At 38.3% G+C, this 25,739-nt stretch overlaps 1 protein-coding gene across 11 annotated transcripts in view; it reads left to right on the top strand.

Annotated features, from left to right (window-relative positions):
• VTI1A (vesicle transport through interaction with t-SNAREs 1A) overlaps window positions 1-25,739 on the top strand; it is a 340,922-nt gene that overhangs the window by 247,688 nt on the left and 67,495 nt on the right. Inside the window, exons 9-10 of one of the 11 annotated variants that reach the window (XM_048857950.2) lie at window positions 19,117-19,217; window positions 23,006-23,928. The exons of 8 other annotated variants lie outside the window; for them this stretch is intronic. In XM_048857950.2, the coding sequence (XP_048713907.1) occupies window positions 19,117-19,217; window positions 23,006-23,016 (112 nt within the window). In that variant the 3' untranslated portion in view covers window positions 23,017-23,928. Of the gene's footprint in view, window positions 1-19,116; window positions 19,218-23,005; window positions 23,929-25,739 lie in introns of those variants that run through there. 2 more of the 11 variants (XM_048857948.2, XM_048857955.2) reach the window with 2 other exon arrangements.

Genomic DNA, 25,739 nt, shown 5'->3' with positions numbered 1-25,739 from the left:
AGCAGAGCAGTAAACTGCTGAAGGATTGCGCGGGTTGCCTAGCCCTGCTGGATACAATGATATATCAGCTGTCTCTCGTGTCTGAAGTTTGCCTCTTTGTTAAAAGTAAAATCTCTTTAAACATCACCCTTTTTGAAAGAGTTCTTCAACATTCAAAGCAAATGATCTTCGGGATGATGATGATCATTAGACTTTCAATGAACTATCATACTTGGAATCTAGAAACTAGTTCATAGTTAATCAGTTAAGTTAATTAGAAATAAGATTCAAGTTAGGGCAATTAGACAATTGCTACATTACTCAAACTGACTAATGATGTTTCACTGATCTTTGACAGAAGATAATATAGTGGATGAAGTGTATGGTTTAAGAATAAGTTATTCCAGTTTTAGTTAGTTGAAGAGTGACTTTACCAAAATTGTTAATGGACATTATTCAAGATGTGCTGTGTAATTCTTTTCCAATTACTGTTAAGGTCTTGAAGGGCCAGCCTTAGCTTTTTATTAATATGTTCACTTTATTAATGTAGTTTTTATGTATGCATAGTGTGACCATCTGGCACATCTCATGATGTTGCATAATTATGGTCTTTTTAATTTGTTTTACCTGGATCTACTCAGTGTTGCTTAAAATTCAGAAGTATTTCATAGCTTAATAACTTAATAACTCATTAGAAAGCCGTGCCATGTACTTGAGGTTACCTCAAAGGCTATCCATATTTAACAATAAACTTGAGATAATTCCTTGACTACTTGACTGTCATTGACCAGTTTAAATATTTAAGGTTGTGGTTTGACCTTTTGCCTAACATTTAAACCAGGTGTTGAAAATGAAATAAGGATTGTATACAAAATTGGGGTTGCTTTAAAATGTATTTGGCTTTTTAAACAATTATATCCACTACTTTTGCTGCTAGTAATCAAATATAGAAATATAATTTATGAAATATACATTTTAAAATATTTTATTATATTAACTTCTTAATTAAACTGGAAATTTGCTCTCTGTTTTAAATCTGATTTTTTTCTTCCTTACTAAAAATCCCCAAGAAAGTTGCTCATTCCTTCAAATTTTGTATACATCACGTGTGGCCAACAAATAATATTTTGCCTGACTTATGTGTTGATACATGAGGTTTTTAAAACATGAGACTAAGAAAAAGTTTGTTGATCGTGATTTGCAGATCCTTCAAGCACTTTTTTGGCCGCTTCTCAAAAATGGCTCATTTTAGATGTTTCATACAGGGTTGGTAATATCTTGTGCACAGGTCCAATTTGGAGACAGAGCAAGGCATATTAAAAAGTTGTAGGCCAAGTAGATGCTTCAGAATATTCCATTGGGTTCTGGTGGATTTTTAAAGGGCACCAAATGATTGGTGCAGACCTAAGTCTTTGTACTAAAAGATTGTGTCTGTTGCCTTTGTTTTTGCACAGATCATTTTCAGAGGATAACCACATCCTACAGAGGATTGCCATAGTATATTTTTTTCTGAGGAAAATTAAGGAAATGGCAGCCCACCATTCTCATCAGCTGGTGCTCTTCCCCTTTTCCCTTGCTCCAATAGCCTGGAGAGTACTTTGGTGGTGGTACACAATATGTTTCTTTAAATCAGTGAAACAATAGGTAGTTTCCAAACCTTTTCCAGCTGAAGTCAAGGGCAGTTTTGCCATTGGCTTCAATAGAAGCGTGTCTGGGCCTAAACAGTGTGCGGTCCTGAGAATAAAATATGAATGCTTTAGTCAGTTTTATGACATCAACTTAAGCTGTCCTAATGAATCTGCAAGAGTTGCATAGCTATCCATGGCCATCCTGTTTGATTCAGTTCTCTTGGGCGTGTACATGTGCCTCGGAGTCCCTACTATTAAAATGAGGATAATACTGAGCCAGCATTCTGCAGTCCTTGGATGAAAGGTGCGATGTGCAAAGAGGTGATTTTTATTTATTATTAGATATTAAATAAAATTACAGACTTAAATTAAAACTGTTTCTTAAAAGAGCTCAGTTATGAGGAACCCATGCAGAAAGTTAAAGGGTCAGAGGGCAGGCAGGGGCCGAGAGTGGGAGGAGCCTTAACAGTGGCCACTATCTGACTGGCACAGCTTACTTCCCCAGAGAAGCACAAGAGAAGGAAGAACTGATTTGTGACTATGAGACAGTCCCTGTACTATGCACTGCCATTTACTCAGTGCTTGTATTAATTCCACAATCTAGCCTTGTGTGAAGGTCAATGAAAACAGTGGCTTCATTGTTAGAGGGGATCATAAGAAGAGTTTCATGGGACTAAACTTTTTAGAGATGCAGTTAAAAACTTACTTGAAAGAAAACTTTCTAGTCATTCCGGTATCTTCATTCAATGGAGTCAGCTTGCTTTAAGCAGTTCCTTATTTTTAAAAGCTTTCTTTTTTTAACTCCTCTTTTGTTCAGGTTGGAGTGATACATACATTTTCTGTAGTGGTATTTGCATTTCATCATAACTTCGTCCACTAATTGAGAATAAAGAAAAGGAGTACTTGTGGCACCTTAGAAACTAACCAATTTATTTAAGCATAAGCTGTAGCTCATGAAAGCTTATGCTCAAATAAATTGGTTAGTCTCTAAGGTGCCACAAGTACTCCTTTTCTTTTTGCGAATACAGACTAACACGGCTGTTACTCTGAAACCTGTAATTGAGAATAGTATTTCAGAAGCGGCATGTTCACTGTGTTGCGTGTGCACAGAGACCCCTATGAATCCGACTGTATCTTGTACAAGCTGTTGCTTTGTCCAGGGTTTATTAAATCAATGTCATTTTTCTAGAAATGAAATCTTTAACAGTGAAAGTATGTTTTTCAGGCTGGTCATTGTATGTGGAATTGGTTTTTGTGTCTCGCGGGATTTTTCTTCTCAAATCAGGAGTTTAGTGCATGCCCCACTATCCTGTCAGTGCGGAATGGAGAAAGTTGGCCAGAAAGTTGCACTCATTCTTTCTCAGACAGTATCAGAAGCCATTGGGGATGTGATGTTTATGCCCCAGAGAGGAAACTGTTGAACCACTTAAAGTTTTGTAACTCATGATAGCTAAAATGCTTAAGGCTGCCCTTGAGTATTTGCTTCAAATACTATTATTTCTGCTGTAAAGGTTTGTACATCATATGTAATCAGGATCAGGATGTATTATGAAGTGGTGTTAGGGGTCTGGTTATGTTATGCATTTGCAAATTCTTATAAAATTTGAGAGACCTCCAAGGAAAGCTTTGGGGCTCCTTAATTCTGTAGTAGTACATTCTGGCTTTCTGAGGCTTTTGAAGACTCAGTGTGTTTAGCACTGGGTTTTTCCCCCTGACATTTTTATTTTAGTTCACATTCTTGATTGCTTTTTTTTCTTACTTTTAGTAAGGTGAGCACATGTTGTTTTCAGAACTGGTTTGCTCCCAAAGACCATTTCTGCTTGGTTTTGTTTGAAAAACGTTTGTTCTTTGCAAGAAATCTGGTAATCTTTTAAGAGGCAGCTAATGAACTAGAGGCAGGAGTTGCTACATTTCTGCAAGGTCAAAGATCTTGCATCTGAGATTTTTAAATCAACAACTTTCACCATAACTAATGGAACTTCTTTGGGAAAGTAACTACTCCTATATATATAGCAGCTATAATCAAGTCAAAAACCTTAGTTATGACACAGTTAAAAAGTGTAGTGCAGGTGATACCTAATCTTGTCCTAACTTTGGAGTAGTCCTGGATCTGGAACACAGTTACCTCTATCTATGCTACAACTTTTAATCATGTTTTAATCAGTTCCAAGAGCAACCAGGTTTTAGCCAGACACCCTGGCTCAGTGGCAGAATCAAATCCATATTCTGATTCTGGCACCTTATAGCACCTTACTCCACAATAGCCTCATTGACTTAATTTGGACTACTTATAAAGTAAGATAGTATTCAATGTGCTTGTGTGGAAATGTACTGAAATGTGGCTGTATATGGAACTTTATCTAGCAACAACATACGGCGCAGCTAATTGTATCTATGGAAACAGCTACACACTACAAGACTCCTTCCTTTAGACAACTATAATGTCTAATTTAACTTTATCCATGTGTTTCTTACCATCACAAAGTCCTCATTACTCTAAGAAACCACAGCAGCTTTTGGTAGCATGCTAATAATAAACACTATGGAATTTTACAGTATAGTGGCTATAATCCAGGTTTTGAAAAAAAACATTTAACAATAAAAAAAATCACATCTGTATTTGATGTTAACGCAACTAAAAATACTGTCCCCATTTTACAAATGGGCAAACTGAGGCACAGAGAGGCTAACTGATCTCTTCCATGCCTACCAAATAACTAATAGATTGATGAATGGGACTCCGGAGCTGATACAGAGAATCTTGATCGAACACAGCCTCCCTAAATCGTACTAACTTAAAGTTATTTTGATGCTTCCAGAAAGAATATAGAGGCAATTTCTTTATGCAAGATAGAGGGATATTGTTGCTCTAATATTCCAAATTTATGGTGAGAAAAGTATACATTTGTATTCTAATAAAGGAAAACAATGGATACAAATTCTTACGCGTTTTTATACGAAAGTTCTCCTTAAAGATTTGTGTTCATTATTTTTTAGTTATTTTACTTTATTGCTATCAAACCCAATTTAGGAATAGCCAATTATGATGGTTACATAGGGTTAAGTTAACCAACAGCATGCTAATTAAAACAAATATCTTGTTCCAGGGTCATATGAATGTGGATTTTTTTTTTTTTTTACTAACCTGTCAAAGTGCTTTTGTCAGATAAAATAAGAAATCTATTGTTGAACCAATGACCTTCCTGCATACTACTCCAGAATACATTAGCATTAAGTATTTCACCTTGCAGACAATAAATTACAAAAAAGGCTCTTTAAAGTGGGGATGGTAGGGGAAGAATGATGGAGCTAGGTGAGACAGTGAGTTAATGCCTCAGTAGCTCTGGAGCCCTTACTGTGCCAAAGTTTGTGTTTCAGCCTAGTTTCTACATTGCAAAACTAAACACTGAGGCCCTGTTTTTGAATCCTTTGCTTAGAAGAGGTTGTGGACCAGAACACGAGTGATTTTTGCAGCTCTAGGTGAGGGGCCTTGATGGAGCTATATGAGGAAGCATTTACAGTAACTGGCTAATGTTCTGCCCTTTACTTTCACGAGATTTAAAAATATTCAATTTCACAAGTCAACTTTTTTAAAAAAAATAATAAAAAGAAGTCTGATGTGTTAACCTTGATGCAGAAAGAAGAAAAGTGTTATAAACATCTCCTTGGGAAATACACAGCCCTTGTGACTCTTCCTATCTCCCTAGCATACTTTTACATTTCCACTCTATCATCTAACTTTAAGTGGTGCCTTGGTAGTGATTTGCCAATACTATTAATGAGTTCCATGGCTTTGGTAAATAAGAGATCAAATTGACTTCACCCATTTATGTTAAAAATTGAGCTAATTGAGCAATATCAGTGTCATCTAAATCTGACACTTAATGCAGCCCTGAACAGATTTTTATAAGGTTGCTGCTCAAATTGATAGCTGATGCATTGTAATATACAAAACCCAGAGTCTGCTTGAGTTGTTTATCTTAAATTTGGCTGTAAACTATGAAAGTCCATTTCAACCACGTAATTGCCTTTTAGTGTCCTTTACCATCAGCTGTAAAATGTCAAACAAACATTAGCAACCGCAGCAATGGGTACGTTTTATGAGCATGTGGTAGACTTCTTCACCCCAGTAAAGTTTATTTAGGAATCAAAAGTTGATAACATTTTCTCTTTGTGTCAGGCAGTATCAGCCTGATAACTATCCTGAAGTAAAATATGGAGGGTTTCCCTTAGTTTTACATTACCCTGGACGTTACCATCTTGCCATATTCTAGCTAGGCTTATAAAATAACTATTCACATAAACTACGTTAACATTAAAAAAGAGATGGCTGAAGGGGTATTTACACACAAAATGAAAGAAACATGTATAATGGTTAATAGGAAAAAAATACCATTCTCCTGTGGAATTTAATTGTGGAATTGTACTTAAAGTCCTATGGAATTTAATAGGGAGTCCTGTGCCAAAGGGGTTCTATAGAAATTGTTCTAAAATTTAATAGAGATTTGTGTACTTTCTGTAAGTTTTGAAGCATTCCCAAGGTATATAATTTTCTATTAAATCGTATAGGATCCTATAGGATGATCCAAAATAATCTATTAAAATCCAAAGGATCTCTCCATAAGGGAAATTAATAATACTTGTCACTTATCTCATCATTTTAATCCATGGACCTTAAAGCATTTTACAGAGGAAGATAAGTGTCATTACCCCTATTTTTCTGACATGGAAACGATTACTTGAGAGGTTAACTGACTAGACCAACGGAAAATCACACATGAAACCAGTTGCCTGAGCCAGGAATTAGAATCCAGATCTCTTTATTCCCAATCCTGTTTTCCCTCTGTGCTCCCTACCTACTGGATTGTGCTTCCAGTAAGAGAATACAAGTCTGTTTGCATATCAGAGGGGACTGGAATGTTGCCATACATTAATATGCACAATCAGGAGTTTACATGGGAGTCTGTGCACATGGAGTAATTTAGCTCTGTGTAAACAAGTTCTCTGTTGATTCTGACAGCTAATGTACACTCCGCAATATTAGTGTTAGTACTTAGATGTTTTAGCATGTTTGTTTTCTTTCTGTACTAGAGTGTTTTATTAATAGCTTTCACATGTAAACAGTCACCTCTAATGTTTCGATGCTATGCATGCTATACCTTCAAAAGGATTCTGGTTTTGTTATAGTAGTTAATACTGGCTTATAAGAGCTATTCCATGGAATAACCTTGTGCTAATTCAAGCATTATTATTGCCTGTGTAACAAGTGGCACCAAGTCATTCAAAAATAAATCTGAACAAATTAAGAAAAGATCAGTACTAGATGGTGTCAAAGCTTATGAAAATATTGTAACACTGTAAACTAAACTGCCGAGTTCAGCCACAACTCTTTGAAGAGCTGTAGGAAGCAGCATGAATGATCCCAGGGAAGACTGTCTATGAAAGGCTGGATGTGGGGTCTTGCCAGTATAAAGCCTCTCACTTTGTGACATCAACTCCTCCCTCCCCCAGGCTTTGTGTGACCCACTCTATTTCCAATTTACCTTGCTCCAAAGCAGTGCAGTTTTCATAATAGGATAAATATATAATTATGGTGATTTTAAATTCAGAGGTCCTGATTCTCCACTGTGATCGATCTGATTTCCATGAGCACAGTGGAATAACAGTCCATCTCAAAAGCAAATGGTATAAGCACCAAAGCAGTTTGGTTACTAGGTGTCATGCTGCAGCATCGTGAGTGAGCATCGTGAGAAGTTCAATTCTCAGGCAATAGTCCTTGCCACAGCTAATGCTGCCGTAAAGTGCAGGGCCAAAAGATGAAGCCAGCACACGACTGGTGCTTGTGGCCTCCTGCACTTTTTTTCGCTTTTTGCTTTCCTCTCTCTCAACCATCTCTGTTCATCCTCTTTGATTCCCTCATTCAGCACAGACCGCCGGGTACCCTTTTGCTCCCAGCTTGTGCTGTCGATGTTGAACGTTTTCAGGTCCCTCTTGCAAATGTATTGAAACCTGAGCCTAGGTTGGCCGAGGAGATCCTTCAGAATGTGTCTATCATCCATGCAGTGTAGATGACCAAGCCAGTGGAGATGTCTGTGTTTGACAATAGTGATTCGAGTTGATCATTTTGCTTTCTCATGTAGTTCGATGTCAGGAACTTTGGTTTCTCACTTGATATTTAGAATACAGCACAGACAGTGGGTGTTGAAGGTGTTTAGCCTTCTATCATGCCTGCTGTAGGTGGTCCAGGTCTTGCTTACATACAGCAGCATGCTCAAAATGCACATCTGGTAGAGCCAGATCTTGGTGTCTAGCGTCAGTTTCCTGTTATACCGCATGCACTTGGTCAGTAGGCTGAATATGGTGACTGCCTTCCTGATGTGAGAATTAAGCTTGTCATCTAGAGATAAGTTACCTGATACAGTTGAGCCTAGATAGAAGAACTTGTGCATAACTACAAGCATGGTGTTAGCTATTAAAACTTCTGGTGCGGTCAGCACACCTTGTCATAATCACTGTCTTTAGATTTATGGTTACTCCAAATTCATCACAAGCTACTGCAAAGCTATCATAAAGTTGCTGGAGCTCCTCTTCAGTGTGTCCAATGAGCACTGTGTCATAGGTGAAAAGAGGTTCTCATCTCAGTAGGTGTTTGACTTGGCTTTCTGCACTTAGACGTGCTGTGTTGAGTTTTCCATCTGATCTTGTATGGCGATGTACGTCCATGTTAGAGAAAGCATGATAAAGCAGCAGAGAGAAGAATATACCAAAGAATGTTGATGCCAAAACACATTCCTGATTGGCACCACTGTGATTTCAGAACTGTCAGTTGATCACCATAATACCAGACTGTCACCTTCATGCCATCGTGGAACCATCAAATCAGACTGATGAGGATTGGGAGCAACCAATTTTCGATAGCAATTGGAAAGAGAAGAGTGCCCATGAAATCAGGGGAGTTAATTCATCAAAAGACTGATGTAACAAAGTGGAGAACTGGGACTTGTATTTGAGCTACCTTGTCTTTTCTCTTTCTGCATGTGGGTGAATATTCTGAATTTAACCATAAAAAATCTTAAGATTAAAGATAAGGCTTTGACTTTAAGTCCATCCTATTGTATGTTGAGATTGCACAGTTCTGAGAGAAAATGTTCTGCAATACCAAAGCTCAGTCAGGTAGTCTGAGGACATAGGTTTCAGCCGTAACTAAGAATTTCCTTCCTTTCTTGGGTTTTAGACCTTTATCATTAATATTTATCTTTCTGTGGTTTTTATACTGTCGTTGATCATGATAATATTATGGTACAAATTAAATTCTGCTTCCACCTAATTTTTCCTGTATCTCATTTGCTTTTTACCTTTATGGCTTATGAAGTGTCACAGCTCAGTAGTACCAATTATTATTTTTTTCCCATTTAATGGGCAGTTTTAATGTTCTAGGAGAATCCGTTTTCTTAACATGATGGTATTTTTAAGCTGCTGCATACCATCTAAATACTTATTACTTGTCCTGCAGTCTTTGAACGCATCTAGCTATACTGTTCTAGCATCGTCGAAAATACAGTTCATAGAATATCAGGGTTGGAAGGGACCTCTGGAGGTCATCGAGTCCAACCCCCTGCTCAAAGCAAGACCAATCCCCAATTTTTGCCCCAGATCCCTAAATGGCCCCCTCAAGAATTGAACTCACAACCCTGGGTTTAGCAGGCCAATGCTCAAACCACTGAGCTATCCCTCCCCAATCTGTAGCAAAAGCAAGCACTTATGATTACATGGATGGCTTCAGTTTTAACCCTTTATTTTTCTTGTGTTTTGTTCTAGTTAGATAACCTTTCTAGGGATACTTTAACACCTGAAAAGCTTCCATAAAGTCAGAAGTTACTCACAGTCACATTCTGTGAAATATGCCAACTAGGTAAATGTTTTGTATATTTCAGTGCACTAAGCGGTTTTCATCTGACCATAACGTTTTCTTCAGACTAAAACTTGATATTAGGTGAGTCTGAGATGTGCATTTGTATAAAAATCTATTGGTTCATTTTAAGTTAAATTTGTCTTTAAACTGAGCGTGAGTACATGGATAAAGGTTCTAGGTTATTCATCAAAGCTGGAGCCCAATGCAAGCCTTTTGCCCCAATTTACTAGGTCATGAAATTCACCCCCGTGCAGACAATCAGCCCAAGGCCTATGCACCAATCAAGTTCTGTTCACTCTGGGATGAATTTTGCACCAGATCTATGTAGCCGTTCACATCATAATATTTTACTAACCTTCAGCAAGACTTGATTATAATCTAATAACCTGGGTCAAATTCCAAAATAATAATTAAATCTTTTTTGAAGTGATGTTTCCTATTTGTTTTATAAAATATGTTTTGGTTTGCAATTAAGAGTGTTGGGAATACATGGTGGGAAACTGAGTCACAAGTCCACCCAATTTAGGCTTAATCAATTTTTGCCTTTATTTAGACATTTTCAAACAGAATTATTGCCACTTGTAGAGTCTGACCATATATTTATGCCAGACGATAAATAGATAAAATGGATTAAGTAGGGGCCCAAGTTGCCACATTCTGGGGTACCACGAAGTTCTCCTGTACTTCATGATGGTAGTCACTGCCTCTGATCCCTGGTCTGGTCCTTCTGTTTTGTTCCTTTAGTTTCTGGGTCCAATATTTTCTCCATTCTGGGTTCCCCTCCACTTGGATTCTTATACATTTTCACATTACATAATCATTAACTTTTATCCAGTCAGCATTAAGTATTTGTTTTATGTAACCCGTAATGTTATGCATGCGCAAGGTTCAGTTTACACTTTTGCTGTTTTCATGTCATGTATTCGTCGTCTTGCCCTTATTTTTCTCAATAGAATAGACTTTTAACATTACAAGTTTGTGTATTTATTATACTGATTCACTTTTCCTTTTACTTAAAGTCTTCCAATGTAACATATTCCATGAAACATCACCTTGGTCCTAAAAACAGTAGCATTATTTAAGCAAATCTTTGAAAGGGCCGGGGGGGGGGGGGGGGAGGGAGGGAGAGAGGGAAACCTGTCAAAACAACATTCATGCCAAACAAAGTTAAGCTAAGGCATTAGCCTAAGGGTTACCTCATAGGAACTCATTCACTACCCCATAATTATAAGCTATTAAAGTAACAAAACCCTTATTTTTACCATTAGCAGTTCTTCATCTTTATATTTCAGTATCGTAAATCAGTATATATGTATTATCATACCCTTTAATTTTTATCTGAACAGGGAAATTATAGGGAACATGGTTCCCTGCTAATGTCAACAATTTTTTCTTCTTCAGACATGGATTTTTAGGGGACTTTTTACTCAAAGTCCAACATCATAGACATTAAGGCCAGAAGGGATCATCATCATTATGTTTGTAAATTATTAAAAGGACCTTGTCAATACTTTTGTCTGTTGCATTTTTAGGTGGTTTTTATTTTAATTTCATTTGTGATATTTAATTGTATTTAATTGTTCCCCAACAAGGGCTTGTACATACTTTCACAATGAGGGATTGTTGGTTGAATAGGACTCTGTCATTTAAAAACAAATGAGTTATTTAATTTAGAATAGCAGCCCTTAGGCTTGCGCAGTAATTTACTTTCAACAAAAATGTCATTAGCATTTTCACGCCATAGATTTCCTGCATATCTCATCGTCATACGCATGTTAGACAGCATATTATGTTTTCAGGGGGCAAATTCTTGTTGATTCAACAGACTGAAGGAGTTGTTACTACAGTGCCAAATGTCACATGTCTGCAATTTCAGAGGGGTTTTTTAATTGCCTATTTTATTATTTATTTATTTATTGTTTAAGGAGGGAGAAAGCATTATGTCAGAGAGGTGGTCCTAGCTTGAATTTTCTGGTGTTTGAGCATCTAAGTCACTCTAAAAACTATTTTTACTTAATTTCTGTGTGGAAAATGTAGCATATTTTTACAGTGCTTGTGAATTCTATCAAACCATGCTGAAATGGTAACATAGTCTCTGCATAGAAGGTATACAAGGAGTTCTATTACAAAAGATACGTACCGTCCTTTGAAGTACCATTTTAGTTGTTGATCTAGTTGTAATTTACTTTTGTTATACCCAGAACGAAGACAGAGAAGCAGATGGTGCTATCTAGTAGTTAAAGTATGGGATTGGATGTAGCAATTCTACTTGCCTTTTATTCCCAGCCCTGCCACTGATTTCACTCTGTGACTTACTTTCTCTCTACATCAGTTTCCGCATCTGTAAAGTATGAGTAACTCATTACTCTAGGAGGATAACCATAGTGTAGGTAGGGGGGTTGTTAAGTTGCATAGAGATGTCATAACCATTCCTACTTAATCCCTCCTCCCAAAAGGTGGCTTAAGGTATATGTGTAGGTAAAAGAGGCAATACAGGGCTTCCCTGCAACCTGGCAATCTCCCTGTGCCTTCTCAGACCTTTAGGGCATTGGCCGCTGGCATAATTTAGAGTAACTCTCATGCTGCTCTAATTCATGCCAGGGCATCAGACCAGTGCAAAGCTGGGCCAAGACCAGGGTAGCTTAAAGCTATCTTTGCACGCTCACTCACCAGTTTGCACTGTGTGTGCTCCTTTGTTGCACCCAAGTATCAAAATCAAAGCATATACAAAATGCAGAGAAACTGATAGTGACCATAAAATAATGTGGATTTTTTTTTTTAATTAGTACCAACAGAGCACTACCACCACTATATGACATGCTGCAGTGGTAGTTTCAGGGGTTGGGGAACCATTACAAGTCGTCATCATTGTCTTTTTTTTTTCCTTGTGTAGTTTTTTGGGGATGGACAGAGCTTTAGTGAAAATTGATCATTTTGTGAACACTTTAATAATGTTTCCAAAGAATTAAAAGGAAAGTCATTAGTATTTGTTTCTTCCCCAGAGAGTTTGTGTTCGTCATCACCATCTTCCACGTGCATTCCACCACGTTGTCTCTTTCAGTGTCTACACTCATTTTTCCACCGAAATATTTAACTACAGCAGGGGTGTGGGGCAGACTCCACTGGCTCTTGTGATGCTCTCTTGTTGCTCTGGTGGCAGGGGATGCTTAATTACCAAATAGTTGAATGCCTCCTATTGCTAAACTGGCAACAGCCAGTATCAAAAATGTAAACTGCTTGCTTGCTACTGAGTAGTCAGAAATGCAGCAGCATCTGAGGGCCGATAAGCTTTGGTGGTTGGCCACATGGTGAATTTTTGAAAACTGTGGGCTTTTCGGGCATGCTCTCGAAAACAAAATCCATGATTAGCAACAGTGTGTTAGAAAACCACTGTCTGTACTGAAATCCCTTTTGTTTTTACATCAGCAATTGAGCTCCTGAAAGCTTGTCCATTTTCAATTTCTTTGTAGCCATCACCTATGACAAATTCTTCTTCTGTGTTTTACCCTTGGTCTATTGGACTAACACAATTACCCACTCCTGAATAAATTTGCCATATTGGAATATGGCGTCATTTTTCAGACAGTGAAACATCTCTTTCTTGCATTGGCCACACAAATTAAATCTTTATGGTCACATGTGTTGTATTCATAATGTATCGTATTTCTCAGGTGAAATATCAGTCAATTCTGCTATTTTAGCTAATGAGTTCAAGTAGTGTTTTAACTTGTAAAATGTAATAATCCAGAGAACTTCAGCTAATAACTAACGAGGCCACTATTTTAATATTTTAGTCCAACCCCTACAATATTAGGAGTGATGGTTTTTAATAGTAGGACAGTGACTCTAGTTTGAGAGTACTGAGCAGTTTGAACAGCCTGATTTTAAAAAAAAAAATCTCCAAAGTCACAAGCAATCTTTGTAATCTTTATGATGGGGAATAGGTAAAATACAATGTGCCGGATCATGGCCACCTGTGAAAAGAGCCCAGACCATGTGATGATTCTGGCAGAAGTGGCGTCCTTTGGCTCTGGAGATGCTCTGCTGCTACTTTGACTCTTTCCTCTTCACATTTTTGGATAACTGCAGTATGATTTCCACTGTTAACATGCAATCTGTGCCACACCGCAGTTGGGGGTAGTGGGAGGGAGGGAAATGGCCCAGTATTTAGAGCATGGCATATTATTATACCCATCTCACATGTTGATGCATCTCCTCTTTATCTGTTCTATCATATTTGGCTATAGATCTGAGAGTGAGATCACATTTGTACCTAAATGGCTATAGAACGAAGGGCAAGATCACACATGTATAGAATCACAAATGCTGCAGAAACACATTACTGGTCTGTGTTTAGCATAAGAATTTGAACGTGCCAAATTGCATTTCAGGTAGAAAGGGCATAGACTACTATTCATTTACTCCTTGCAGCAGATGACTAATATTTACAAGTACTTTTAAGGTTACAAGTATTTTTACAGTTACTTACAGACAAACATAACCTTTTAGCCTCAGGCTGCTGACGGCACAGAACTATAAAATTAAAACAATGTAGTACTTCTGTTCCATTAGTTTTGAGTTACAGGCTTCTCTATTAGTCATTTGAAATTTGCCAGTTATGAAAGAGAAGACAGTTAAATCATTATGCTGTTCATTGTTTTGGTCTTAAGCAGTTTTGTGTAGGTTCTCTTAATAATTAAGGGCTTTACTGAGCACAGAAGATTCCAGACAATCTCCCTGAAATTAGATTGACAGATAAAGAAACTCCTCTGTAGTAACTGCATGATCCCACCTAGTAAAAATCCCTGTATATTTTGTTCCATATACGTGCTGCTGCTAATTCTATTGTGGTTGAAAAGTTATGGATCCCCTCTTTTTCTTTATTTAAATTAATCTTTGTAACTTGACTCCAGGCACTCGGCTGGCCACCAAGAAATATGGTCAGACTTTATATTTAATAGTATGGTAGCCCTTTGAATCCCCAGCTAAGATTGGGGCCTCCTTGTGCTAGGCATTGTATAAACACATGGTAAGAGGCAGTCTCTACCCAGAGAAGTTGATCAGCTGTGTAGAGAAGACTGAGAAAGTAGTAGCATTATCCCTATTTTACACAACTGAGGCACAGAGAGATTAAATAACTTGCCCTGGGTAATACAAGTCTGTAACAGAGCTTGGAATTGAACTTTGATCTCCTGAGTCCAGTGCCTTAATCACAAGACCATCCTTCTTCTCAGAGCTTTTAAGGCCAGAATGGAACATCATGATCATCTAGACTGACCTCCTGCACATGGCAGGCCATAGAACCTTGTCCATCCACCCCCACAATAGACCCATAACCACTGGCTGAGTTACTGAAGTCCTCAAATCATGATTTAAAGACTTCAAGTTACAGAGAATCCACCATTTATACTAGTTTAAACCTGCAAGTGACGCATAACCCATGCTGCAGAGGAAGGCTAAAAAATCCTGTGGTCTTTGCAGTTCTGACCTGGGGAAAAATTCCTTCCTGACAATGCCTAGCACAAATGTGGCGAGCAGTCAGCTCTTGAGCATGTGAGCAAGACCCACCAGCCAGACACCTGGGAAAGAATACACTGTAGTAACTCAGAGCTCTCCCCATCTAGTGTCCCATCACTGGCTGTTGGAGATATTTGCTAGTAGCAGTCACAGATCGTCTACCTGCCATTGTAGGCAGTCTCGTCATTTCACTCCATAAACTTATCAAGCTCAATCTTGAAGCCGGTTGAGTTTTTTCTCCCACTACTCCCCGAGGAAGGTTTGTTCCAGAACTTCACTCCTCTGATAGTTAGACGCTTTCATCTAATTTCAAGCCTAAACTTATTGATGGCAGTTTGTATCCATTTATTCTTGTATCAACATTGGCACTTAACTTAAATAACTCCTCGCCCTCCCTGGTATTTATCTTTCTAATATATTTATAGAAAGCAATCGTATCTCCTCTCAGCCTTCATTTGGTTAGGCCAAACCAGCCAAGCTCTTTTATTCTCTTCTCATAGGGTAGGTTTTTCATTCCTCTGATCATCCTAGTAGCCCTCTCTGCACTTGTTCCAGTTTGAATTCACCTTTCTTAAACATGGGGGACTAGAACTGCACACAGTATTCCAGATGAGGTCTCACCAATGCTTTGTATAATGGTACTAACACTTCCCTATCTCTACTGGAAATACCTCACCTGAAGCATCCTAGGACTGCATTAGCCATTTTCATGGCCGCATCACTTTGGTAGCTCATGGTCATCCTGTAATCAACCAATACACTCTGAAATCTGTACAAAAAATAAGAATGCTCATTCAAATTAAACACAGCAAAATCTCTGAAATGCATAATGAGTACAACTTCTGCTTTCTGAGCTTTCTTTGAAGGCATTACACTATCTGTTGTGAATGCCTTCTAAAACTGATCCACAGCACGCACAATCGTAATGTGCCTTTGGATAATGTATTAAACCCAGAGATTTTATACCTCACGTGTTACTAGGATTTAATCATATAGTGATCTCCAGAGAGGTGGTGATTTTAGATTCCATACTTGCTACTTTATCACTTATACACTAAGATGTAGTTTGTCTTATCTCCCAGCTCATTGAAATTTGTGGGTTGAAGAAGCCTCTTCATGTTGCTTATGTAGTTCAATATTGTGACAGGGTGGATATCGTTAATGAAGAATCTAATTTCAAAAATGGATTGCATTTTTGCATGGAAAATAATGAAAATTATGCTTTAAAACATCTTGTAGAAGTAACAGATTGCCCAATCCAGGAAAACTATGTGTGTTGATTTCTTCTGGAGAGGGGAAAAACCTTGGAGAGACATTTTAAATGTCAGTTCCAGTTCAAAAGTTATACAAGCAAATACTCTTGACCAAGGTGTTGAATATAAAGTTTGATATGCATAAAGCTAAATAATCGGAAATAATACCATGAATAAGACATTCATTTATTTACTCTGTGCTTATTGTTAGCACTAATAATGCATTTCAGCATATTGAAATTGCTAGATAATTCTTTTGTGACTTTTATGCTGGATATTGTTATTTAAATGAACCCGTAGACCATACTGTAATGAAGAAATGCATGTTTTGCCTAACTCTGTTATCAACCAACATTCCAGCAAAATGAGAATTTTTGCCTCCATTCATTCAGAAGGGAAACTGGAGGTCACTGATTTCAATATGGACCTTTTTTAAGCTTTTCAACAGCGAATAATTATGAGCCACTGCTTCTGAAATTACCTGTATTCACTGTAGGGAAGAAGAAACTTTTATCTTTTGTAATGAAATACACTTGCTCATTCAAACTTTGTAAGACTTTCTTAACATGGTAGTTTTATTGTGCTGATTTAGTGTTAGGTGGAGTAATAAAAGAAACCCATTTTTAAATATACAGATACTCTTGTTTATTCAATTTTACTTTTCTTGAATTTTGGATCCATCATGTAGAATAATACAGAGGCACAAATTTTGTGTTTAGCGATGGTATAAATAAACTTATCAGTACAAATTGCTGTTTACTAAGACAAATGTTACTTCAGTTGTAGTTTCAAATTCATTTTGTACTTTCATTTGAAGAAGGAGGTTTGAAACTGTTTTGGTCATGCTAATTTTTCTATATTAAGTTTAAAAAAGATTTTCTTTCTTATTATAGTTCAAAACGACATAGAAGAGAGGGCTTGAAAATATGGCTAGCAGCAATGGGCTTTGGGCTTCTCTCTTTGTTCCTAACAAAAAACAAACAGGTTGGCAATATTCATCAGTGTAAAGAAATGGTAAACTCATTATCTGGGGAGTAAATTTTTTTTCAATGATATACAATAATTTGTTAATTATTGTCAGAAAAAAGCATGCAGTTTTACTTCTGAAAATGTATGTTCTGGTTAATGAGAAACATTACCCCGCAGCTTCTGTGGGATTTCTTGCATTTGTTTAAAAAAAATACAATCCACTTAGTAGGAATTTTAGTTAAGAGCTAACTTGAATGGTGTCCCAGGATAATAGCCTGATATTAGACAAATGCTAAGGGGAAGCAGTGAGGTTTACTTTTGAAGGGCAAATATTGGTTTTGTGGCAAAGTTCTATTACAATAACTTCATTTCTATTGTACTGAATGACACATCTAGATTTCAGATGGATGTTTTAATTGAGTAGTTGGTTACTGTATTTTGCTTACTCTGTAACTTTCACTCCATGCATCTGAAGAAGTTTTTACCCACGAAAGCTTATGCCCAAATAAATCTCTTAGTCTTTAAGGTGCCATCGGACTCCTTGTTGTTTTTGTGGATACAGACTAACACGGCTACCCTTTGATACTTGTATTTTGGCTGAGACAGATGCTCAGTACCTTTCAGGAAGCTTGCACCTTTATATGGTTCAGGTAGTCAAAAAGTACATGAATCTGTCTTGTACAGCACCACACACATTGTTAATGCTTAAAATATGATAAACAGCTCATCCATAAAATACAGTATTTTTAAATGAACTATAGTTTTATTAATAAGATTATTTCTGGTTAACTAAATACTATACTTATCTGTCCATGAAGCCAGTCAGAGTTCAGCTACACTGCTCTGTTATTTCTCCTACAGACTGGGAAGAGCCAGACGGAGAGATTAGGGAGGGGAGGGGAATGGTGAGATGGAGAAAGTGCTTATGTTGTTGTTTATGTTTTTAAATATCTATGTGGCACCCAGATACTCTGGTGATAGGAATTATATAAATAGGTGGGTAAGCAGATACTAGTGCAGTGTACAACTGTCACTCTACTGAGGTAATATTTATCTGACCACATTTGTGTGCATGTCACTCATCTGTAAATATGGGTCATATATCCAGTAATCTGAGTGGATGGCACAGATTTCATTGTGTATAATTATTTAGTAAGTTCCCATTGTTCTACCCATGTACTCACATCTCTGAGTCAGTGTAATGCCAGCACAAGCAAATGGATCATTCAAGAAACCATCTTAATCGTACAATTAAAAACAATAAATATGGGGGGGAACTATTAAGTCATCATGTCTATTCAGCTTAGTCTACCTCTATTTTAAACGATATAGGGGGCTTCCATCTCCTTGCCTTGGGAGACTCTTCCGTAATCAAATAGATTTTTTTTTGTATGTATGCGAAGTGCTGTCAGTGTAGGAAGTGCCATATCCAAATTCAATATTTTTTCACAATGTAAAGTTTTCTTAACTTCATCGCATTGCTCCTAATTATATCTTTGTTTTACCAGTTTGTATAATTCCTGTCAAATACTTGTATACATTTATCATGTCATCCTTAGTTGTCTTTCAGCAAAGGTGCATTATATATATGTAATCTGACATTTTCTTACAAATCTGTCCTTAATTATGTTTGTTGCTATTGCCTTCATCCCCTCTAATTTGTCTGCAATTTTGTGTTACCCATAACCAGTGCCCTGAAATGAACTACAATATTCCTAGTGTGGCCCTGGCAAGATTATGTCAAGGGCATTTCACTACCATGATGCGAGTCCCTGAGTATGCAGCCCAAAGTCATGTCTAATTTTTGTGCTGTATCACATTGCAAATTCATATCTAATTTGTTCTCCTTCATTCCCAGGCTAGCATGGGCAGGGATTGGTCAAGCTGTGGAGATTGACTTCAGGACCTGGGAAGAGGGCACTTTCCCTTGCATTGTTAGGGACCAATTTGTTTGGCCAGGTGAGAAAGGAGGTTGATGAGATCCAAAGGAAGTCATAGCCTTTGGCGGGAAGAATGCTTGTCCAAGCACAAGGTGTGAAGGAAAATTGGAAGTCCCTGGGCTTCCAATTGAGAGTCGCAGTATGCTCTCTCATCCATGCAAAAGAGTGTATGCATCTCTTCTCTTAGCTATATACAGCTATTGAGCCAGCGTCATTCTGGGTTCACAACTCGTGTCCCATTGAGCATTTATAAGGGTGTCAAAAAAATTCTTCAATCTTTTCCAAACTTTTTATTTTGCATTTATTATAGCAGAAACATGAGCTGCCATTATAGCTAAAGCATCCCCATTTGAATCAGCTGTTTTCAGTCACTGGGTGACTTTCTGAGACTTACAAACTTTAGGCTAAACTTGTCAAGGCCAGCACTACCCAGAGGTAGTTGTTTTTTAAATGATCTAAGTGAAAACAAATAAGTGAAAACACTTCTCTCATTTATTTTATTATAAGAAAATTGGAGTAAAATTACACTTTGCTAATTATAAAAATAATCCTGCACCTTTTCTTTTGTATTATTATCTTGTGTTGAAAATAACTTAGTTGTTACATTATTGTGAAAATGTATCCGCTGTTTTGTTAAATTAGAACTAATTATTTACAGGTTGCCCAGAATATTTTGGAAATGTCTTGCTGTATTAAAGTGTGTTGCTTTATGTCCCCACACTGCACAGGTTCTCTCATTCAGTTCTGAAAAGGGAGATGGTAAATCCTCAAGTATTTTTCCAATGGTATGTGCTATGGCAGCAGTTCTCAAACTTTAGCAACCCAAGGACCCCCATTTTAATTTAAAATTTTTCATGGACCCCCCCACGCTGGCTTCTAATTTTCCTTGGGGATGCTCAACCCCCACTCAGCTCCAGGCCTTGCCCCCACTCCACCACTTCCCCCAAGATCCCACCCCCACCCCACCTCTTCACATGTCCCTGCTCTACCCCATCCTTCCTCTTCCCCGCCTGTTTCCGCCCCCTACCCTGAGCACACCCCATCCCCACTCCTCCCCCTCCCTCCCAGCACCTCCTGCACGCCACTGAACAGCTGCTCCGCAGCATGCAGGAGGCACTGGGAGGGCGGAGACGGAGTTGCTCAGCAGGGCAATGGCCCCGGACATGACTCGCGGACCCCTGGAGTACCCCTGTGGACCCCTATGGGGTCCACAGACCCCAGTTTGAGAACCACTGTGCTATGGGATTCTTTTTTAAGAAAACATGTGCCTGTCCTCAGAGAATTATATCCTGGAAAAATATGAAAAACCTTATAACGTGCCATATTTGGGGGGTTACATTATTATCTCCTTATTTCAGTTATCTGTTGTTGAATCAAAGGCAGCAATAAAATAATTTGAACTTACCAATTAGTGCAATAGCAGCATGTTGCTGTGGTGTGTGGGAGACCTGGGGTTTAGCTTGACCTCAGAACTTCTGCTCTCCGTGCCACTGGAGACCAGTGTGGTGGCCTGTGTTTCTGTGAGAAAGAGCGCAAACTGCACCGCTGTTCCCGGGGCCTCTTCCAACTGCTCTTCTTAGAGCTACTACCCAGGTCACCTCCCTTAATTCTGCAGTTTCTGCCTTCCAATCAAAAGGAAAGAGGTGTCTGGGCCAGCTTATAAAGAAAGAAACAGAAAGGGCTGGAGTTGCCATGCTGAATTAAGAAGTGCACAGTAAACAATCTTTGCCAGTGTGGCTTTATTATAGCATATACTCAAGAAGATTTTATAATCTATTTTCAAAGGTGAAAGAAGATTCCAATGTTATATTTACAGGGTGCTCTAATCACTGCTTTAATGTAACAATTAGCCTAATTGTGAACATTTTGATCTGTTTAGCACACAAATTATACTGTCAACCACCAGCTATAATTTTGTAAATTGGTGGAATATTCCTATAAAAATGCACAAAAGATTGTAAATACTGAATAAGTTCATTGTCTTAGCAACCAATTTGGGAGGGGGGAGGCACCTTTCTTTTTTCCTTTTTCTTTTAGAAATACTTTGTGGTTCACCAATGCAGACATTGCGTATTTTTGTATCCCCATGCAGTCACCATGTTAATAGTTGTTTGCTAGTTGTGGTCAGTTGATTTAAAATAGCTGACAAGCTGGTATTATAGGTCCCAATAGATTATTCTCATATCAAATGGTAGTATTGTTGCTTCAGACCAAATCCCCATTCATGACAGAGTTCATTATAGCTCTTTAATTTATGATAACATGTGAAAGGATGAGCCTAGACAATATAAACGGAGACTCAGTTTCTTAAACTTTCCCAAGCCACACATCATCCAGTTCCTATTTTACGCTAGTTGTTTAACATCTATGTTGTTGTAAAAGGATGCGTTGCTTCAGTAAGATTGCTTTTGTGGATAAATGTAACATTGGAAAAAATAATCCCAACTATACATACAATATGATGGGAGCTAATTTAGCTACAACTAATCAGGAGAAAGATCTTGAAGTCATCGTGGATAGTTCTCTGAAGACATCCACGCAGTGTGCAGTGGCAGTCAAAAAAGCAAACAGGATGTTAGGAATCATTTAAAAAGGGATAGAGAATAAGACGGAGAATATCTTATTGCCCTTATATAAATCCATGGTACACCCACATCTTGAGTACTGCGTACAGATGTGGTCCCCTCATCTCAAAAAAAGATATACTGGCATTAGAAAAGGTTCAGAGAAGGGCAACAAAAATGATTAGGGGTTTGTAACGGGTCTCATATGAGGAGAGATTAAAGAGGCTAGGACTTTTCAGCTTGGAAAAGAGGAGACTAAGGGGGGATATGATAGAGGTCTATAAAATCATGAGTGGTGTGGAGAAAGTGATAAGGAAAAGTTACTTGTTCCCATAATATAAGAACTAGGGGCCACCAAATGAAATTAATGGGCAGCAGGTTTAAAACAAATAAAAGGAAGTTCTTCACACAGCGCACAGTCAATCTGTGGAACTCCTTGCCTGAGGAGGTTGTGAAGGCTAGGACTATAACAGGGTTTAAAAGAGAACTGGATAAATTCATGGAGGTTAAGTCCATTAATGGCTATTAGCCAGGATGGGAAAGGAATGGTGTCCCTAGCCTCTGTTCATCAGAGGGTAGAGATGGATGGCAGGAGAGAGATCACTATTAAATTCACTCCCTCTGGGGCACCTGGCATTGGCCACTTTCAGTAGATAGAATACTGGGCCTTTGGTCTGACCCAGTATGGCCATTCTTATGTTCTTATGTTTATTGTTGTTGTTGTTATTTATTATTATTATATACATTTGAGGGAGTTAGTCTAAAATATGTTTTATTCAGTATATTATGATGTCACAAAAGGCCTACCCCATTCATTGACTCACTGGGCCTTGGGAACACTCTGGAAGTAATAATGCTCTCAAACCATACAATAAGAGAGCACCTCATTTACCGTTCAGCAACCCTTCACTCCCAGGTTTTGGCTAATACAACTCTCACCAGATCATGATGTTGTTTTCTGTATCTACCCCTTTCTGGCCAGAATGGAGGGGCACCACAATGGAGGGTCTCTAGAGAACTGAAAAGAACTGAAAATGGCTGTTAGCCATTAAGCCAGACATCGAGTCAGGATTCTGAGTTTCCCTCCTGGGGTCTGCCCCAGCTCAGAATGTGCTCCCTATGACTCAATTTATCATTTTTAAAATGGTGATATTAGCTTCAGTTGTGAAGATTATGATTTTTAAAGTGTGTGGTGATTCTTTGAAGAAAGAAACAATGGGTGACCAAGACTGCTTCTTCACAGGACCTGAATAACCCTGTTCAGTGTTGGCCCTGAAGTGAAGTGGACTTCACATGCGCACTGCAGATCTTCTGGAACAGTGGCTGCCACTGCTCTGTACCGCTCATGTTCAGGCTTCAGCCATTGGCTCTGTGAAGTCATGTAGCCTGTGAATCCTTCGTAATGCATCTACACATTCATACCATGCTTGTCACCACAGCATCTGAGCCTAAGAAAATTATCTCTCTCATGCACCTCTGTCAGGGCTCCAACACCCATGCATCAGCTTCTCCAAAGCCAGCATATATCTCCCCTCTTCAATGCATTGGTTTACAGAGGTGCGGTCCCACCATGGGGCTTAAGTAGAGCCAGAGAAAAGGGGGGAAAGGAACTTGTTACCATCTGTATTCACCATATTTGAATAAATGTAAATTACTGAAAAAGAAAATATCATTTCTGCAGGCCAGTGAGAAAATCTAATCATGTATATTTCTGAAAATACACAAATTGCTTCCATGAAGAATTTAGAATAAAAGATGTGATGAGTTATAAGCAGTCACTAACGTTTGTTGAACATTCTACTTGTTATTAGTGTTTCATGTACTTCTGGTTCAAGCATTTTGTGGGAAAAGAGGGGAATAAATGGGGTAACACTAAACAGATGGTCCTGTATGGGGAATTTCTAAAGCCTTTTGTGTACTTTATGTCTATGATAACAAATCACACAGTGTCAGCTTGTGAGAAATGATTATACATTTTGAAGAAGAAAAGCTCTTGCAGTCCTAGTCAGTTGGATGTCAGGGTTTCAAGTTTGAGAATTTCACGTGGAAAGGAGAATGCTTACAAGTGAGGTGAAAGTAGAAGAAATAATTGTTTAAAGACAGGGTTGTTTTTAAGTTCTCAAAAGATGGTTTATCTTAGTCTTGACCATAAATGTATCTATCTCCACCACATTCTGTGCAATATTGGTGTTATTTTATCTTTGACATCTGTATGAAATATTAAGGAAGGTGAAACTACACTCACTAAAGGAATTAGTGGGAATAAAGCTGTCTAGTAGCCTGGTGAAAAAACAAGAATCTACATAACTTTTAGTTGTTTCATTGTTCTGTTCTTGAAGTAAAAACATTTTCAGAAAGGAAGGCACAGAACTTGCTGCTTTCTTCCATGTGTCGTTTCTAAAAGAAGCTATCCCTTTGTCTGAAAGCTCTGAAATTCATAAACTCACTGCTAATATCTATCTACAGCTACCTAATATATGATGTTTCTAGGACATCCATCAAGGTAGTTTCTAAGATCCTCAGTATCTTTTGTAACCAGATAGATCAACAAATTGCTAATGGGTTACATAACCTTTCATCTCCAGGTCAATAATTCAGATCAGACTCAGAATGGTCACGGCTTGAAATCATTGCTATCCAAAGGCTGTTTGGCAGGTTGAGTTGGTGGTCTCAGTCTAGTTCTTAGCAGACAGGGTGAGACACTGGTCATGTAGGGCAGTCTAGGTATGGAGACTGAACTACTCTTACTTATAGAGAGGTGTTTCTTGAAAATGGACTGGAGGAATCATCCGTGGGACAGCTTCTGAGCTTGCAGCTCCCACTATAGATGGGTTCTGTGCATACAGGAGATACTTTCAGGTCTGCCAGTCAGGAAGCTTTCACCCGCATTGCATTCACTTGTGGAGGTGATGGGGACATAGTCTGAAGTGTATACATAAAGAGCTCTTACTTCACAGAAAATAGTAGAAGTGCATTAGGAGGGTTTTCTCACAAATTTTCATTTGGAGCTAATGTTTTTCTTTCATGGTAACTCAGCAGATGCATCTTAATATTGACTCAGTGGCTGTAAAGTGGATGTTTCCTTCAAATCTGAAATTCTGTGCTGTGGCAGGCTGCCGGGTGGGGTCCAAACAGATGCACCCAGTCTCAAAACTGAGCCTTAAATGTACACAGCAGAGCTGCTGGGTTTTGGTTGCAGGGTCATGTGAAAGGGAGTTATGTGTTTAAAACCTCAACTGTGAAAATGTGTCTTTGGAAGAATCGTTTTGTTTTGTTTTGTTCATGTCAATATGAAGAATAAGAATCTTGAGGTAGAAATTTAATTAAAGTCTTATGAGTTATAACATTTTGGACTCTGTTATGTGACGGGACCTGCTTAGCTGCCTCTTTTTAAGACACAGTTGAGAACATCTTCCCTATAATGAGTTGCTGGAAGGAGTGCATCCGTTGGAAATCACCTCCTGTTACTTAGTAGCAAAAGAAATTTCACCTTTGACAATTTTACAAATACAAACTGTAGTTTTATTCTGCACAGCATCTTCAATATTAACTGCATCCCATAGCAAAAGACAGCATTAAATACAGTTAGAGATCTTTTTGTTTTTAAGCAAAGGAAGAGAGCAATCAAGAGGCATAAGCCAGGGAGGAAAGGTTCTCTGCTGAAATCCACAGCGAGACTGAAAGCTGATGGGCTATGAGAGAGCTGTTCACGTGGCAAAAAGCTGCAGAGAAGGTGCTGTCATTAAAAGCAGTGAAATAATGTACAAGGGAGGAGAAGTTCTTGTAGTGGTTGAGCCTCGAGAAACTTCAGATGATTCAACAGTTTGCCTCTGAAGAGAACATGGTACACCCGTACTCTACATGGCTACACTTCAAGGTCCTGGTTTCGATCTTCGAAGCCCAGATGGTATCAGGGACCGCATTTCTCTGTGTGTGACCCTGAGGAACAGCTGCGGTCAGTCCCCACGGTTGAGGTT

The sequence above is a fragment of the Caretta caretta genome, chromosome 7, assembly GCF_965140235.1.
Source record: "Caretta caretta isolate rCarCar2 chromosome 7, rCarCar1.hap1, whole genome shotgun sequence".
NCBI lineage: Eukaryota > Metazoa > Chordata > Testudines > Cheloniidae > Caretta > Caretta caretta.
Note: the sequence above shows the minus strand (reverse complement) of the source record. Positions and strands in the feature narration are given on the sequence as shown.